This window comes from Meleagris gallopavo, chromosome 1 (assembly GCF_000146605.3).
Source record: "Meleagris gallopavo isolate NT-WF06-2002-E0010 breed Aviagen turkey brand Nicholas breeding stock chromosome 1, Turkey_5.1, whole genome shotgun sequence".
NCBI classification, from domain to species: Eukaryota; Metazoa; Chordata; class Aves; order Galliformes; family Phasianidae; genus Meleagris; species Meleagris gallopavo.
Window position 1 is genome coordinate 8010811 of NC_015011.2, and position 15604 is coordinate 8026414.

General features: G+C 40.9%; 1 protein-coding gene across 1 annotated transcript in view; it reads right to left on the bottom strand.

Moving 5' to 3' along the window:
* Positions 1 to 15604, bottom strand: part of CAMK1D (calcium/calmodulin dependent protein kinase ID) — a 116537-nt gene that overhangs the window by 30827 nt on the left and 70106 nt on the right. Inside the window, exon 4 of the mRNA XM_019611076.1 lies at positions 5433 to 5571. Within this exon, the coding sequence (XP_019466621.1) occupies positions 5433 to 5571 (139 nt within the window). The remainder of the gene's footprint in view (positions 1 to 5432; positions 5572 to 15604) is intronic.

Consider the following 15604-nt stretch of genomic DNA (forward strand, 5'->3'; position numbering starts at 1 on the left):
AAGAAAGAAAGAAAGAAAGAAAAAGGAAAACAGCAGGTGTTAGAGAATTTTTATCTTCTCCATTGGGAATCAACTGTTACAACAGAGAAAATGACTTTAAAATCAACAGAATTATTCAGTGATGCTTTAGCTACAGATGATTAGGAAAAAATGCTGCAGAACTGAGCACAGGAACTTCTTTATTCTGACAGAAAACAAGAGTCGTTCCACAAAGCTCTGAGCCTTCACACCAAAGTCAGCAGGTTGGAATGTCCAACCAGTTCCCAGATGCCAATCTGGAAATCATCTATCTATAAGCTGTGAATACCCTACAGCAAAGCTCTTGCTAGCTGCTGTGAAGAGTCTCTTCCCATGCATAATATCTGGGATTGCAAAAAGGTCCAGTATCTGCTAGCACCCTGACAACCCAGCAATAACAACTTACTATTACACCACTTGGACCGTGAGGTCTTCATCTATAAGAGTGAGGATCTCCAATGTGGACTTCTTCCTTAGATACTAGTACAAATGCCTACACACATGCAACACATTTTGTCTATCAGGCTGTTGTGTGCTTCAGATGTGGGTTTCCAGGAAATGATGAGAGGCAGATGGGACCACGGAACATCATTAAATTCCCTGGGACACTTCCAAGCTTGGATGTGTAAGGAAAAGCAATTGTACTGCAGCAGCTCTGATATCTGTCCTCCCTTCTTCTTCACCATAAACTCCTACTCTGGGGAAAGAGGTGGATGAAGAAAAAATGGAAGCTGACGTTAACTTCCTATACTCTGGGGTTCCTACTCAATCTCAAGTGGACATTAAAGTGCTTTGTGTCTGCCTAGTTCCAGCATAATATCACATAATAATGCCTTCATCCATGGGACATGATAACCACAACGGATTTACAAACTAAGGGAAAGCTGTAACTGTAGCTGTGAATCAACTGGAACTGAGGCAAAAAAGGAAACAATTCTGTTAATTGAAATATAAATAATATAGCATTCATAGAATCATAGAATGGTTTGGATTGGAAGGGACCTTTAAGACCATTTAGTTTCAATCCCCTGCTATAGGCAAGGACACCTCTCTCTAGATCAAGTTGCTCAAAGTCCCATCCAGCCTAGCCTTGAATGCCTCCAGGGAGGGAGCATCCACAACCTCACTGGTTCCAGTGTCTCACCACCCTCACCATAAAGAATTTATTCCTAATATCTAGTCTAAATCTACCCTCTTCCAGTTTAAAGTCATTTCTCCTTGTCCTCTCACTACCTGCCCTTTTAAAAAGTCCCTCATCAGCATTCCTGTAAGGCCCCCTTCAGGTACCACAAGGCTGCTATAAAGTCCCCCTGGGGTCTTCTCCAGGCTGAAGAATCTCAACTCTCTCAGCCTGTCCTCATAGAGGAGGTGCTCCAGCCCTCTGATCATCTTCGTGATCCTCCTCTGGACCCACTCCAACAGCTTGATATCTTTCTTGTGTTGTGGACCCCATAATTAGATGCAATACTCCAGGTGGGTTCTCACCAGAGCAGAGTAGAGGGACAGAATCCACTCCTTCAACCTACTGGTCAATTTGTCTTGATGCAACCCAAGATACGGTTGATCTTCTGGGCTGCCACCACACATTGCTAGCTCATGTTGAATCTTTAATCAACTGACACCCCCAAATCCTTCTTGTTTGGGCTGCTCTCAAATCATTCTCCACCCAATCTGTAACTGTGCTTGGGATTGCCCTGATCCAGGTAGAGGACCTCATGCTTGGTTCTGCTGAACTTCACAACGTTGGCATGGGCCCACCCCTTAAGCCTCTCCAGGTCCCTGTGGATGTCATCCTTTCCCTCTAAGGAGTCAACTTTACCACTCAGCTTCATATCATCTGCAAACTTGCTGCAGATGAAAGTGATCCCACTGTCCTTGTCACCTACAAAGATGCTAACATCAGTCCCAGCATCAATCCCTGACGGATGCCACTCACCATCCACTTGGAAACTGAGCCATTGACTGCAATTTCCTGTGTGCAACCATCCAGCCCATTTCTTATCCAGAGAATGGTCCATGCCTCAAATCCATTTTTCTCCAATTTGGCAACCAGGATGTCATGCTCAACAGTGTCAAACACTTTGCACCAAGTAGATGACGTCAGTTGTTCTTCCTTTATCCACTGACACTGTAATTCTATCATAAAAGGCCACCAAGTTTGTCAAGTATGACTTGCCCTTGGTGAAGCCATGTTGGTTACCACCAATTATCTCATCTTTATTTTTCATTTGCCTTATTAGGGCTTTCAGGAGGATCTGCTCCATGATCTTGCCAGGCATACAGGTGAAACAGACTGGCCTGCAGTTCCATGGATCTTCTATTTTTCCTTTCTTGAAAATGGGGCTTATGTTTTTACTTTTCCAGTCAGTAGGAACTTCACCAAACTGCCATGACAAATATGATGGCTAGCGGCTTGGCAACTTCATCTGCCAGTTCCCTCAGAATGGATGGATCTCACTGGGCCCTGTGGCTTATGCACCTTCACGTTCTCCAGTTGGTCTCAAACCTGATCTTCACATACAGTGGGTAGATCTTCCTTCTCCCAGTTCTTACCTTCGCTTTCTGCAGCTTGGGCAGTGTGGCTGGAGCCCTTGCTGGTGAAGACTGAGGCAAAGAAGTCACTGAGCACCTCAGCTTTCTCCATATCCCTCATGACCAGGTCTGCAGTTTTCTTCCAGAGTGGGCTCATGTCTTCCTTGGCCTTCCTTTTATCACTGATATACATAGAATATCTTCCTTTTCCCCTACATGTCTCTGGCTAGATTTAATTCTACCTGGATTTTAGCTCTCCTAACCTGATCCCTGGCTGCTTGGATAACTTCTCTCTAGTCCTCCCAGGTAACCCATTACTGCTTCCGCTCTCTATAGACTTTCTTTTCTTGCTTAAGTAAGTCTAGGAGTTCCTTGTTGATCCATGGAGGCCTCCTGACATTCTTGCCCACCTTCCTTTTTCTCGAGATGCACAGCTTATGGGCTTGGGGGAGATGGTCCTTGAATATTGACCAGCTTTCTTGGGCTCCTCTTCTCTCCAGAGCTTTCTCCCATGTCATCCTGCCAAGCAGTTCCCTGAAGAGTTAGGAGTCTTCTCTCTGGAAGTCCAGAGTAGCAAGCTTGCTGCACATCCTCTTTGACACCCTAAGGATTTCCACCATTTCTTGGTCACTGCAGCCAAGGCTGCCTTTGAACTTCATGTTTCTCACCAGCCCCTCCTCATTGCTAAGGACAAGTTCCAGCACAGCACTTTTTTGGTGGGTTCCTGTACCACTTGGACGAGGAAGTTGTAGCATTAACATTTTTATCATGATATCTCTTAAGTCCAGTGCTTTAGGTGGCCTTTATAATGCCTTTCTAACTGTCCTGCAGCCCTTTTCCAAACTTATGCCATCTTTGAGCCCTCGACTCCTCATTTTTTCTCTTAATGCCCTCCCTGGTGTCTACAGGTGCTTGAAACCCTATCAATTTCAAAATGCTGGCAGCCATTCCAAATTGCAGAACTAAACAGGAAAAACATGTTTCTGATACTGATCAGCTGCTGGTGAGGCAGAGTTGGAATTAAGAGAAAGACAACTGTTTTCTAACGATTTCTACTCACTCATCTCAGATCCCTCATTTATTCATGTTTAGCAAGGCCAATAAATCCACCATTTAAAACTTAAACCTGCTTAAAACTTATTTAAAGCAATTCCACTTTTTATAAAATGAAATGGTTAATTCAAGAAGCATTAACAAGATGGCTCTGTATCAAGCAGAGCTGCTCTATCCTTTCACTCCTTTTGCCAATCCTGGACTTCATTGGATTTCATCTGCTGCCATCTCTTGTTAATTTCTGCTGTGTTATTGATATCAGAGACTTGGAGCACAGATCTGCTTTTCCTGACTACAGCAAGTACTATTTTGGTATCTGAATAACACATAATTGCAATAAATAATTGTTACAGATATTTCAAGGGTTGTATTTTTATAGAGTGGATTCTTTCCCAGAGTTTCATTTAGGGGATCACAATTTGAAACTTGCACTTATCTTGATAGTTTGAAACCAAAAAAAGCCTTATTATACTCCTATTTTAGCCATCATGATATGTTTGTGCTAATAGATATGTCACAGCAGGTGTTCCTCATATACCATATTTTATGAGTCATTTTAATAACAGATAAGCTACCAATAAACACTTGCAAACAAAAAGACAGAAAAAGAGCTGGTCTTTGCATCAAAATACTGCTGAAGAAGGATATTTGCTTGATTTAAATTCATCATATCTTTCAATAAACTACTGAAGCAATTTGTAGATCGATGTACTTTCTAATTACAATATGTCATGTTTTATTATGGGAACGTTTTATGGGAACAGCCCTCACACAGCAAAAAGATTCACACTGGGAGTAAATAATGCATTAAATTTAAAATTGCATTCAAAATTAAAACTATCTACATACATTTTTGTGGCTTTTGACTCCTCTGATGTTCATTCAGTCTTTATATATAATTTGACCTATTTTGCCAAAATCCAGTATACGTGAGGACAGCTCAATGCTACAGCATCAACACTCAAAGCCACTCCTGTTTCTGGCATCCTTACAAAAACTAAACCAAAAATGTTGTCACCAATTTTTTAGTTTAATTTTTAGCTTTATTTTGACATTTGTATTTTTTTTTTCTAATGTCACCTACTGATTTATTATTTAAGATGACTAAAGACAGAATGGTTTAGCTGTATATTATGAAATCCAGGCCTTTCTGCTTATCCTAATGACATTTTAAAATATGAAAACAATTTAGAAATAACGCTTGCTTGTTTTCACTGTAGTTGTTGTGGTGGTGTGCTGGTTTCGTTGTTGTTTTGATGTTGTTGTTGTTGTTGTTGTTTTTAAACCAGAAAAGCTGAGGGTTTCTGATATAATAACACAGTGCAGTTGAAAGGATGACTATCTTAAAATCACACTGGCACACAATGTGCCTTAGAAGAATTCTTGCTGTGAAAAAGATCTCCAGAAACACTGGCCTAAATAGCAGGATGGGGAATCATTCAACTCTCCCACACAGTTTACTTCTATTAATCATTTTTAAGTAAGAGTAAACATAGCACAGCAAACCTGCAAGATAATGTGCAACAGTAAGCACTTACATCCCAGCTGAGTTTTTTGTCTTAATGTAATGTTCCAGATTTTAATGAATGACTTCTTTTCCCAAATCATACGTGCAAAACACCTGTTGACTCTAACAGCATTGACTGCAAGAATTCTTATTAAAATCAATTACAGTTGAAGGATATGTAACCCTCAGAGCATCCTTCCTATGGTAATTCCTTACAGAAACATCCATCCCAGGGGAGGCTGGACTTGCATACATTACACTTGCATAATTACACAACCTTCATTAACACTGATTGGAAGACTAGGTCAAGTAGTAGTCATACCTTGAGGTCCCTGTGGACAATGCCCATTCGGTGCAGGTAGTAGACAGCATCCAGGACCTGTCGGATCAGGGTGCTGGCATCCTTCTCAGTGTAGAACCCTTTCTCAACAATACGGTCAAAAAGCTCTCCCCCCGACACCCTGGAAAACACAATGGCATGTAGAAGCATGAGGATGTGCTGTGTCACATGCTTTATATCTCCCTCAGGAATGGTCATGGACATGCAGTAGCCACAGACAGTCCAAACACTGGAGCTCAGGAGGCTCCTCCACTGTCCCAACAAGGATTTGCTTCCTCAAAATCCAAGGGAGCGTTCCTACCCCAGAGACCAGAGGAGTAGCAAAGGGGAAAAAAAGGAGAGGAGAGGGTAGGGGAGCTCCGGAGGAAAGGATAAATAAGTAGTATTGGTGAATTCAGCTTGCCCGCTGGTGCCCACTGAACACTGTGAAGCTTCCCTCTAGCATGAGCCCTTGGAATTCATGTTTTGAATTGCAGAACGTGGCCTAGCTTTTGTCCTTTTTATCCATAGGTGTGTGAAATGTATTCTGTATCACTACCAGTATCTATAAAGCATTAGCAAATTAGCATTTATCCATAGATAGAATCATAGGCTAATGGAATGCCCTGAGTAGGAAGAGACACACAGGAATCATTGAGTCCAACTCCTGGCTCCACATAGCACCAACCTAAATCCAAATCCTACATCTTGAGAGCATTGTGCAAATGCTCCCAGAGCTCTGGCAGCTTAGGGCCATGCCCACTGCCCTGGGCAGCCTGTTCCATGCCCACTGCCATCAGAGCAGGACTGTCCCTTCCTTCACCTGGTGGCAGTGCTGGGCCTGGTGCACCCCAGGGTATGGTTGGCCCTTTTACCTCCAGAGCACACTGCAGTCTCAGATTCAGTTTGCCATCAGCCAGAAGCCTCAGATCCCTTTTTGTGGGGCTGCTCTCCAGTACCTCATCCTCCAGGTTGTACATATACCCAGAGTTGCCCCAGATGTAGCATCCAGCACTTGCTCTTGTTGAACTTAATGTGATTGGCCATTACCAGCCCTCTAATTTGTCAAGATCTCTCTGCAAGACCTATAGAATACATGTATCTTCATTTATCAGCAGCCACAAATCCTTTAGTCAAATGAGTCTTACTTGAGCACAGCCTCTGCATGGCACTGATAGCAGGCAGTTATTGATGAAGGAGCACAGATTACGAGCGCAATTAATCACCAGATGACATAGATGGGAAAAGGATTTCACTGCTCAAAGAGGAAAGAAAATAAAACCTTGACATCCCACTATTTAATGTCTTCTACATCATGCTTTTTCTCTGCCGTGCTAGAAATAACACATTCTGAGCCCAATCTTAAATAAAGAATGGACACATTAAAATTCCCTGGAGGGATATTGGGGGAAACAAAAGAGGAAAGAAATGTCTGAGTAATTGAAATAATAAAACTGTCGGCAAAAAAACTGCCCTACTAGGGTAAATAAAATATTTCCATTTTAACAAGCAAAACCTATTAAAAATAAAATGAACGTGATGTGTTTTTTCAGCAAGTTGCACCACTTAGCATATCATAAATAGCACTGTAAAACTTTCTTTAAAAACAAACCCAATAAGGAAAGTAATAAATGATTACAGTCATTAAATACATATGGACTGGGAGTTTGCCATTATACAAATACTAGGTAATTCAGCCACAGCCACTCCAGGCAATAATCAGCTTGAATAATGCCATGAAGTCACTTCCTAGGGAAGTTTGGAACCTGAATGGAGGAGAAAGTTACCACTAAAAAAGAGCAAGTTCAACTTCTAAATTGAAAAACAATCTGGAAAGAAAAAAGAAAAACAATTAACAACAGATAATCCCCCTATAAAGTACTAGGCAAACAAACCAAATAGTCTGCTAAAATACTGACATTAAACTGAAGTTCTGCTGTAAAAGTGAAATTCCCACAACTGAAGTTCCCCCAGGAGACCCATGGCATTTTCAGTGGGGCGAGATGCCCACTGTTTGCAGAGAAGGGCCAATGTAGCCATGCCAGGCTGACAGTGGAGGTAGGAAAGCCCTAGTATCGTACCAAATTGGAGAGCCCACGAGTCTCAGCAGAGCAGGGAAAGAGATACTGCAAGTGGAGGATGCCTCAAGTGCCATCACATGACAGACTGCTCTGAGAACACACACTGAACCCCACATGGGAAACCTTGAATTAGAAACTTATCTTACCTAGTTTCATAGAGCTACTGAGGTTGGAAGGGACCACTGAGATCATCTAGCCCAACCATCAACCCACCCCCGCTATGCCCACTAAATCATGTCCCTCAGTGCCATATTTACCCTCTTCCTAAACACCTGCAGGGAAGGTGACTCCACCACCTCCCAGGGTTTCTCACAAAAGGAGTTATACCATGTGTATATAGGATACATATATACCTATACAGATGCACAGGATGTTCCTACAAGCCCCTCTTAGCCCTACACTCTGTGCATGCCCCACAGCAACATGACAGACCTTGCCACAAGAGAACTATCACAATCTCTACCTCATCATTCAGAGAAGGCAAATAGTGTTACTGAATCTGGCTCTTATTAGCTGGCTGACTTTTTATATTTCCCCCTCAGCTCTTTTGTTTCCCATGGATTGACTGCACTGAAAATTGGGCCCACGCAGTAATTAATATGACTGAACACAGCACATATCCCAGTGAAAATGCCATGCCTGCTGTCTTGCAATTTCATGGAGTTGCTTTGGTTGTATTTGAAAGAGCTGCTTTAGTAGGTACTGATTTACTTCAGGTGCATTCCTGCCCAAAGACTCTCTTCCCACATTCAGAGAGTATGCTTCTGTACACGTTTTTCCATTAAAATGACCAAATCCCCCACCAGTCCCCTCTCCCTTCCCCTCATGCCTCATTCTTTAATCAAAGCTTTTCTTAGTAAAATTTAGCTCAGTGGATCTACTGTACCCAGGCTCAATCTGTTTATAATTTTCTTTAAACACGTGGAAAATATTTTCAACCTCTTAAACGATGCACTGCAAACCAGAATGTAACCCAATCTATGATACTATGATGACTCGATGAACCACTGGTAAGCTTGCTTATCCAGAGTGTTAACAGCACCCCAGGTACACACAGTGAGTTGAGGGACTCATGCTCCCATTTACTTGCGTACTGACCCTATGCTATGGTGCATTGGATTTGCTTTATGTTTGCACAAAGTCTCCCTTGATGTGAACAAGTATCATGGTTGGAGCTCACCTCCCAAGGATGCTCTGCACCCAGAGCCATGGGTGCTATTTTCCATATGGAGCTTTTGTGCATAGGGCTATCCTTCAAAATCAAGTTAACTCAGTCATGCCACTGGGAATGCTGCTCCCTGCATGATGCCCAAGGACTACCATGTCAAGAGCAAGCCAGCAAGAGTCAGCTGTGGGAGAGCATCTGGGCTCTCAGCTCATGGTGGAATTGTGTCCTGTTAGTTTAAAGCTGGTCTTGATCCCAACCCCTTCTGTCTCATCAAAGCTATTCAGAGTTTCCAGGTGGTTCCCTACCAAAGTACATGAAGTTCACCTGGCACTTCACAACAGCTCAAGCTGTGATCTAGCCTCTGGTGGACAAGTCATCGAAGCACCACCAGGCTGAGCTAGAAGAACTTGTACAGAAAGGCAAAGATATTCCTAGGGACTCACCAGCATAGGTTATAAATGCAGATCAGGGATGTGAATGTAAGAAGGATGATCTCTGAATTTAGGAGCAAGAGGGATCTGAGGTCAATATGAAAAATAAGTAAAATATGAGCATTACCCAACAACAGTGAATAGCTTACTGGTCAGAAGTTAAACATTCACAGCTTCCTACAATATAAGTCAGGAAAAGCACATACCTCAGCCCCTGGGCATGAAGCTGGGAGTGTGAGATGAGATAAGAAAGACCGAAGAAATGTTTCTAGGAAGTTCTGCCTTTGAGTATTAGTTTTCTCTAATGAAGGAATTCTTATTAATACAAATATTTCCATTTTTAAAAATTATTTTGCTTTTAATTGAGGGGTTTTCTGTTTGGCTTTAAACTTCCTCTGCATTGTGAAAATGCATGAGAACCAGAAAGCAAACTTTTCTATTTCACCATTTGAAAGGAAGGAGAAATTGGCTGCCCTCATCTCATTGTTCAAACGATGTAATGCATAAAAAGAAAAAGAGTAAACAGATTAATAGATTTTAGACCCAGGAAGGAACATTATGGTTATTCAACTTGACCTCTTGCAAATGTAAGTATGTAATTAAAATGCTCCTTGAGGCCATATCCTATGGTGTCAATCAGTCAAGGGCATATATTACTGAAGAAATACTCTGTCCTGCAGAAACTTGCATTATTCAGCATATATCTCAGAAAACTGCACCAGCTTTCACATTTGCAGCACATCATAAAATGTTCAGCTTGACTGATGCATGGATTTTTCCTAAGTGTAGCTTCGAATCATTCCCCTTAAAATCTGATACTAACATAAATATGTGCTCTAAGGCCACCAAAGAAAGGATGTAGGATTGGTTTTAGCTTATTTTTCCAGAATATTCTTGTCTGCACATGGTAGAAAGGGATGGATGAGTGCTGACATGCTCTCCTTTGACAGCACGATTCAAAACAACATTGCTGTGGAGTTTATTCTGGAGGGCAGATGGCTTCAGCTCTTCATCACTTTTACAGCGGTGAATACACTATACCAGAGGTAGTGCCTGCACCAACACTTGCCCATATATTTTCCCTGCACTGTTCAGGATATGACCCAGCACATCATTGCGTCCAACAGTGCCTACCAGCAATCACCTGTGAACACTGGCGGGACAGTGGCACAGGGTTCTCCCTAACCTTAGATTCTTTTGCAGAAAACTTTGGGTAGAAGTGATTTGTGAGCTTTCAGAATCAAGCTGTTCAAAATTTTTTTGTGTGCGTGCATTAGAAGTGCTATATGACACTTGCTGAGCAGCTGTAGTAAGGTTGTACTTTGGAGAACAGACTTCTGTTTCCACTGGGGCAAGTCCGTAAGTCCCTGGAAAGCTCAGCTCAGATTTGCTTAGGGATGTAGTGTTGTTTGGCATTTAAAATCTTTGGAGTCAAGATTTTCCTTCATAGAATCCCTACTTTGGAGCTCTTTTAAACTCCATGATTTTTTGAGGTCACTGCTATCTTGTGTTAGTCAAAATTTTATTCTGCAGTCAAGTACTCAATGCTGAATTCAAAATTTTCCCAACTCCATCAGTGGTGATGTGTGGGACAGCACTAAGAGTAGGCAAATGACAAAGGACCCCAGGTTTTTAAGACTCCTGTGATTAAATCTTACTGAACAACAGTTTACAGCAGCCCTCTATGTGTCAGCAGCTGCCACTGCTGTTTATGAAGCACGTACCTGTAGCAAAGCAACCTGAATTGATAAACTCCTGCATTATTTAATCCTAAGGAATACTGTAGCAAACTTTCACATCACTACCACTCCTTTGAGGTCTGCAACCTCTATGAAGGACAGAAGATGGGGGCAGTGTTAGCAGTTTGGTTACAATGGAGTGTGCTCCTTGCCATTTAAGAAAAGGTCTATGGATATGTCCATAGGTTGTTGAGGCCACTTTTCTTCATCACTTTGCATTTAATAAAAAGGCAAAACTGAAGCTTGGTATTGGTGATTTCCCTCTGTGCCCTATGTATCAGTCAGTGCTTAGATGTCATACAACAGGGGGGTTGGAACCAGATGATTTTTGAGGTCTCTTCCAACCCAAGCCATTCTATGACTGTATAATTCTATGAATCCTTGTAAACAACGGACGCACCATGAGATTCACTGTAAAAAAAGGCATTTAAAGAAATTTTGTTAGAATGTGCACAGTATGCATTAAATCAATCAAAAAATTCAGTGTTGAAGATGCAATTACTCCTTGCTTCATGTATTTCCTTATGTAGGATGTCAGTAAATCAGCCCAAGCACAATCTCCCTGCTCGTTGTATGCATATATTTACATGTATGTGATTTTGTTGCCTCAGTCTTTCTCACTTTGCTTCTGGAAAACAGAAGAGTAGAGCTCTGTAGAAAAACCACACAAAATATGTTTTCCAGTGTCTGGAACAATGTATTTCCTAACTGCCGTCATGTTCCTCAAGTTCTCCATAAAATAAATGAATGGTAAAAATCTGGAGGATATTCCTCACCTGACAGCAATTTAAAAGTAGGTCAGGTTTCAGCACTAATAGGTTGGGTTTGTTTTCCTTTTGACTTGTTTTCCAGTGGAAACCAACCTCAATGTCCTGCCAGCATTAACTATGAGGAACAGACCTAAAAATAATGAGAACCAAGCTAACTGAAAATGGATTCCATAAATTATGCAGCGTACAGTAAACAATTACGAAATATAAGATGAATGCATTAGGAAGAATTGCTCTAAATACCACAAAAGACCACAGAAAATATACTAAAGCTACTGTCAGTCAGTGCTTAAGCAGTCCAGCTTTTCTCTGAATAACACACAGAAATTTTCTTTCTCACAAGTAAGTTTGCAGGCACACATCATTTGTGGAAAGAGATGATGTTAAAATAACACTGACAATGCAGAAGTTGCTCTGAAGCCCCTTCTACCCCTGTATCTCATGTAAATTCTATTTTTACCTAGTTTTTCTATTGGATACATAGACTGAGTTGTTCCACTGTTCTAGATGAGCACAACAGGGGAAAATCTGATTTGAAACAAAGAAGAGCAGTCAAATGATCAAGATGTATTGTTGCAAAAATTAACTTTACAAGCAGTGAATAGAAACAATACACAGGAAGCTATATATTAAGCCTAAACGGCCAGCATAATACAAAATTATATAGGTATTATTTTATCAAACTGTTAAAACTGCATTTATATACATTAAAATTTATTAACTTGCTTTTCAGCTTTTGAGAAAGTGTGAAGAAACTTACATAGTGAATTGATAAAGAAAACTGCACGATTCTGGTTGGTTATAATGAAGTGTTAAGAAATCCGTCAGTAACTAAAGGTAATACAAGGACAACCCCCTTCCATTGTACACACACAACTTTGGGATATACATTAATAAAAATCAGGAAAGAAGATCCTTGAAATGCTCTGTGACCACAAGAAAGCAAGTTTGGAAGAAAACTAAGTGTAAAGTAGAAAATAATTTCTTCCTGCGATATCCACGTGTTCAGTGTTCTGACAAATTTCATCTCACTCAGTGTTGCAAATAAACACCCGTAAGTGAGCTATCAACCTTGGCTCCTTCAGCCAATGCAAAGGAGGAATTTCTATGGTGTGATGCCGCTGAGTTCACGCTCTAGGATGTGACAAACAGAAATGTCTGCCTCTGTATCCATTTGCACAAACCTCACCTTGATGATCTTTAGGGAAAAAAAAGTCCTAAAGACTCTTTGGTCGTCTCATCAAGGAAAAGCAAAGTCAAACTAGGAAAGTAGAGAGAAGAAATAACATGGCGCCAGCCTACCTCTCCATGAAAAGATAGGACAAATTCACAAAGAGTTGACAGAGGAAACAGGATTGAGCTCTACCAAACAATTAAAGGAATGGAAGATGAAAAAGAGAAATTTAAGGAATTATTTCACAGCACGTACAAGAAATGGCAGACCTGGTGGAACTAGCAGGTGGCAGACTTAAGGCAGAAACCTTTGTCATTGGAGGAGTAATCCTGGAACAGATATATCTTTGGTATGACCCAATAAAACATCATTCATGTTCTCATTTTTGTGCTCATCAAATTAATTATTGAATTATTCAGTCAACTTTGGCCTGAATGTGCATACCTACATTAAGGGAGTCTTTTGATTCACTCATTTAAAATCAAATATGACAGATTCATAGATTATAAGCCATTATGATAATCCAATCTGAACTCAGACAAAACAAAGAGTACAATTTTTGCCTTAGATCCATAGCTTCTGGCTGGACAGCTGGACAAAAGACTATCATTTAGCAGAGTATCCACGCTTGACTTGGAAGATACCATTAATCCCTTGTCTGCTTTATCCAGCAGTTAATTACACACACTGACTAATTACATTAAGTTTCTTTCCAGTGATAATTTCTGATGTGCTGTCATTGGATCTCTTTCAAGATGGACTATAGGCTCTTTACACATATTAAAGCAACATTACTCTTTTTAGGTATTCCTACTCCTCTCTGATATTTCTGTCCCAAAATGATATTCACCAGCTGCCTTCACAGCCTCTGCAAAGTGCTGCTGAGAAGCAGAGTGTATATACAGTGATGCTCAGTTCTGGTCCACAATTTGGACATTTACAATACCATATTGAATATCTTCACTTACATCTGCATCAATAATGCTTTAGCCATTCCTGGACAGGATACATAGCAGTACTATCTGTATTTTAGACATGCACTGAGTATAACCTAAATAAAATATATATGTCTGCAATTACAACTCTCTTCTGAACATCATTTGTTCAGTCCTACACTTTACTGTACCCCATAATGTTTATCTCACTACTGTACAATCTAAATATCCCCATTTTCTAGAAGAGATAATGGATTTTTCCAGTTCTGAGTGAGATTCCAAACTGAATTCATAAGCTCCATATTTATTCACAGCTTGACAGCTGCCTCCTCCCACTAAAATTGTATTTCCAAGCTGTGCCCTTTGCACAGATAAGGCACAGTAGGGGCCAGGAGGACCTGCTAATTTATTGTGGTTCAATTGGTGGGTGGGCAGCTCAGATATTCTCTCAGAGTCTCAAAAAATGATTTATGATGCACAAAAGAGATGTGTTCTCACAAACCAACCAACCAAACAACAAAAAAAGCAACTGGTCCTAATTCCTTGATATACTTAAAAAAATCACCCCACTCTGACAAAAAAAAACCCCTCAAGTTGGTCATGTGTGCCACCAAGGAGATAAATCAAGGAGATAATCAAAAGAGATTCTGCTCTTCAGTCACCCTGGGATGAGCTCCTTAAGGAGACTCTGACAGTGGTGTCTCCCACAGGACGTGGGAGAAAAGAAGTGCCATCAATGGCTAACAAAGCCTTAGGCAAAACTGGCCAACAAGCAGAAAGGATGGCCTTCAAAATTCTGGGAAACCACCAAGGGAAAACAGCTGGGCATGGAGAAGGAAGGACAATTATTGGAACAGGCTGCCCAGAGAGGTGGAGTCACCATCTCTGGAGGTTTTCAAGAAAAGAATGAGATGAGGCACTGAGTGGTCCAGAGCAATCACAGGCATGCGTTGATGGTTGGACTAGATGATCTTAGTGATATTTCCAACCTTAATGATTCTACAAGCTTGTCAACATACTGTGCCTGCTGAGTCCATTCTGTCTCCTCAGCACTGCTGACCCAAACCAGATGCCATAGCCCACAAATTTATTGTGTTTATCCTGTGCAATCGCTGAATTTACTATCTTCTGAAAGTCTACTCCTGTCGGAAAAGCAGTTGTTGGAAAATAAAATAGGAGCCCACTACACAAAAGAGAAAGTTTCCAGAGTGTTCTACATAAAACAAATGTGCCCTGGGCTTATTTTAATAATTTTTCAATTATTGCCTTTCTGCTGACTGATTTAGTCCAGGCCATAAAGATGCTTCTAATGGAAATCATCAATTTATCATGGAGATGAATTCCAAGAATCTAATCATACAAATGAAAACAGACACATGTTCGTGCTAACAATGAAGACTCCAGCAACAGAGAGAGGATTTTATATATCTGTCATTTTTAAAGGTAGCTATTTGCTTCCACCTCTTAACAACTTGGGCTGGCCTGCTGCCAGGCGTTCTGGTTTTTACTGGGACGGTCCCATGGCCTTGGGAGAGATTGTAAATATCTGCTTCTACATTATTGCTCCAAGGCTGCTCTCCATTCTAACACTTCACAGTTGTCTTGACACAGAAAACAAGAGTCTCTGGCTAATCTTCATTAATCAACATGAGTAGCCCAACAGTAATTCTATTTTAAGCTAGGAAAGCACATCAATGCCAATAAGCAAATCCTTACTTCATGCTCAGTGTTTCAGTAGTTTGTGTTTATCATCACTTTGTTTATTTCCTTAATACGTTTCAACAGGTAAATTTGTGGCAAGATGTAAAATCTGATGGTTGAAAGAAACTAAGCTGTAACTGATTAAAAAAAATAAGCTTTGATGGAAAAAATGAAAA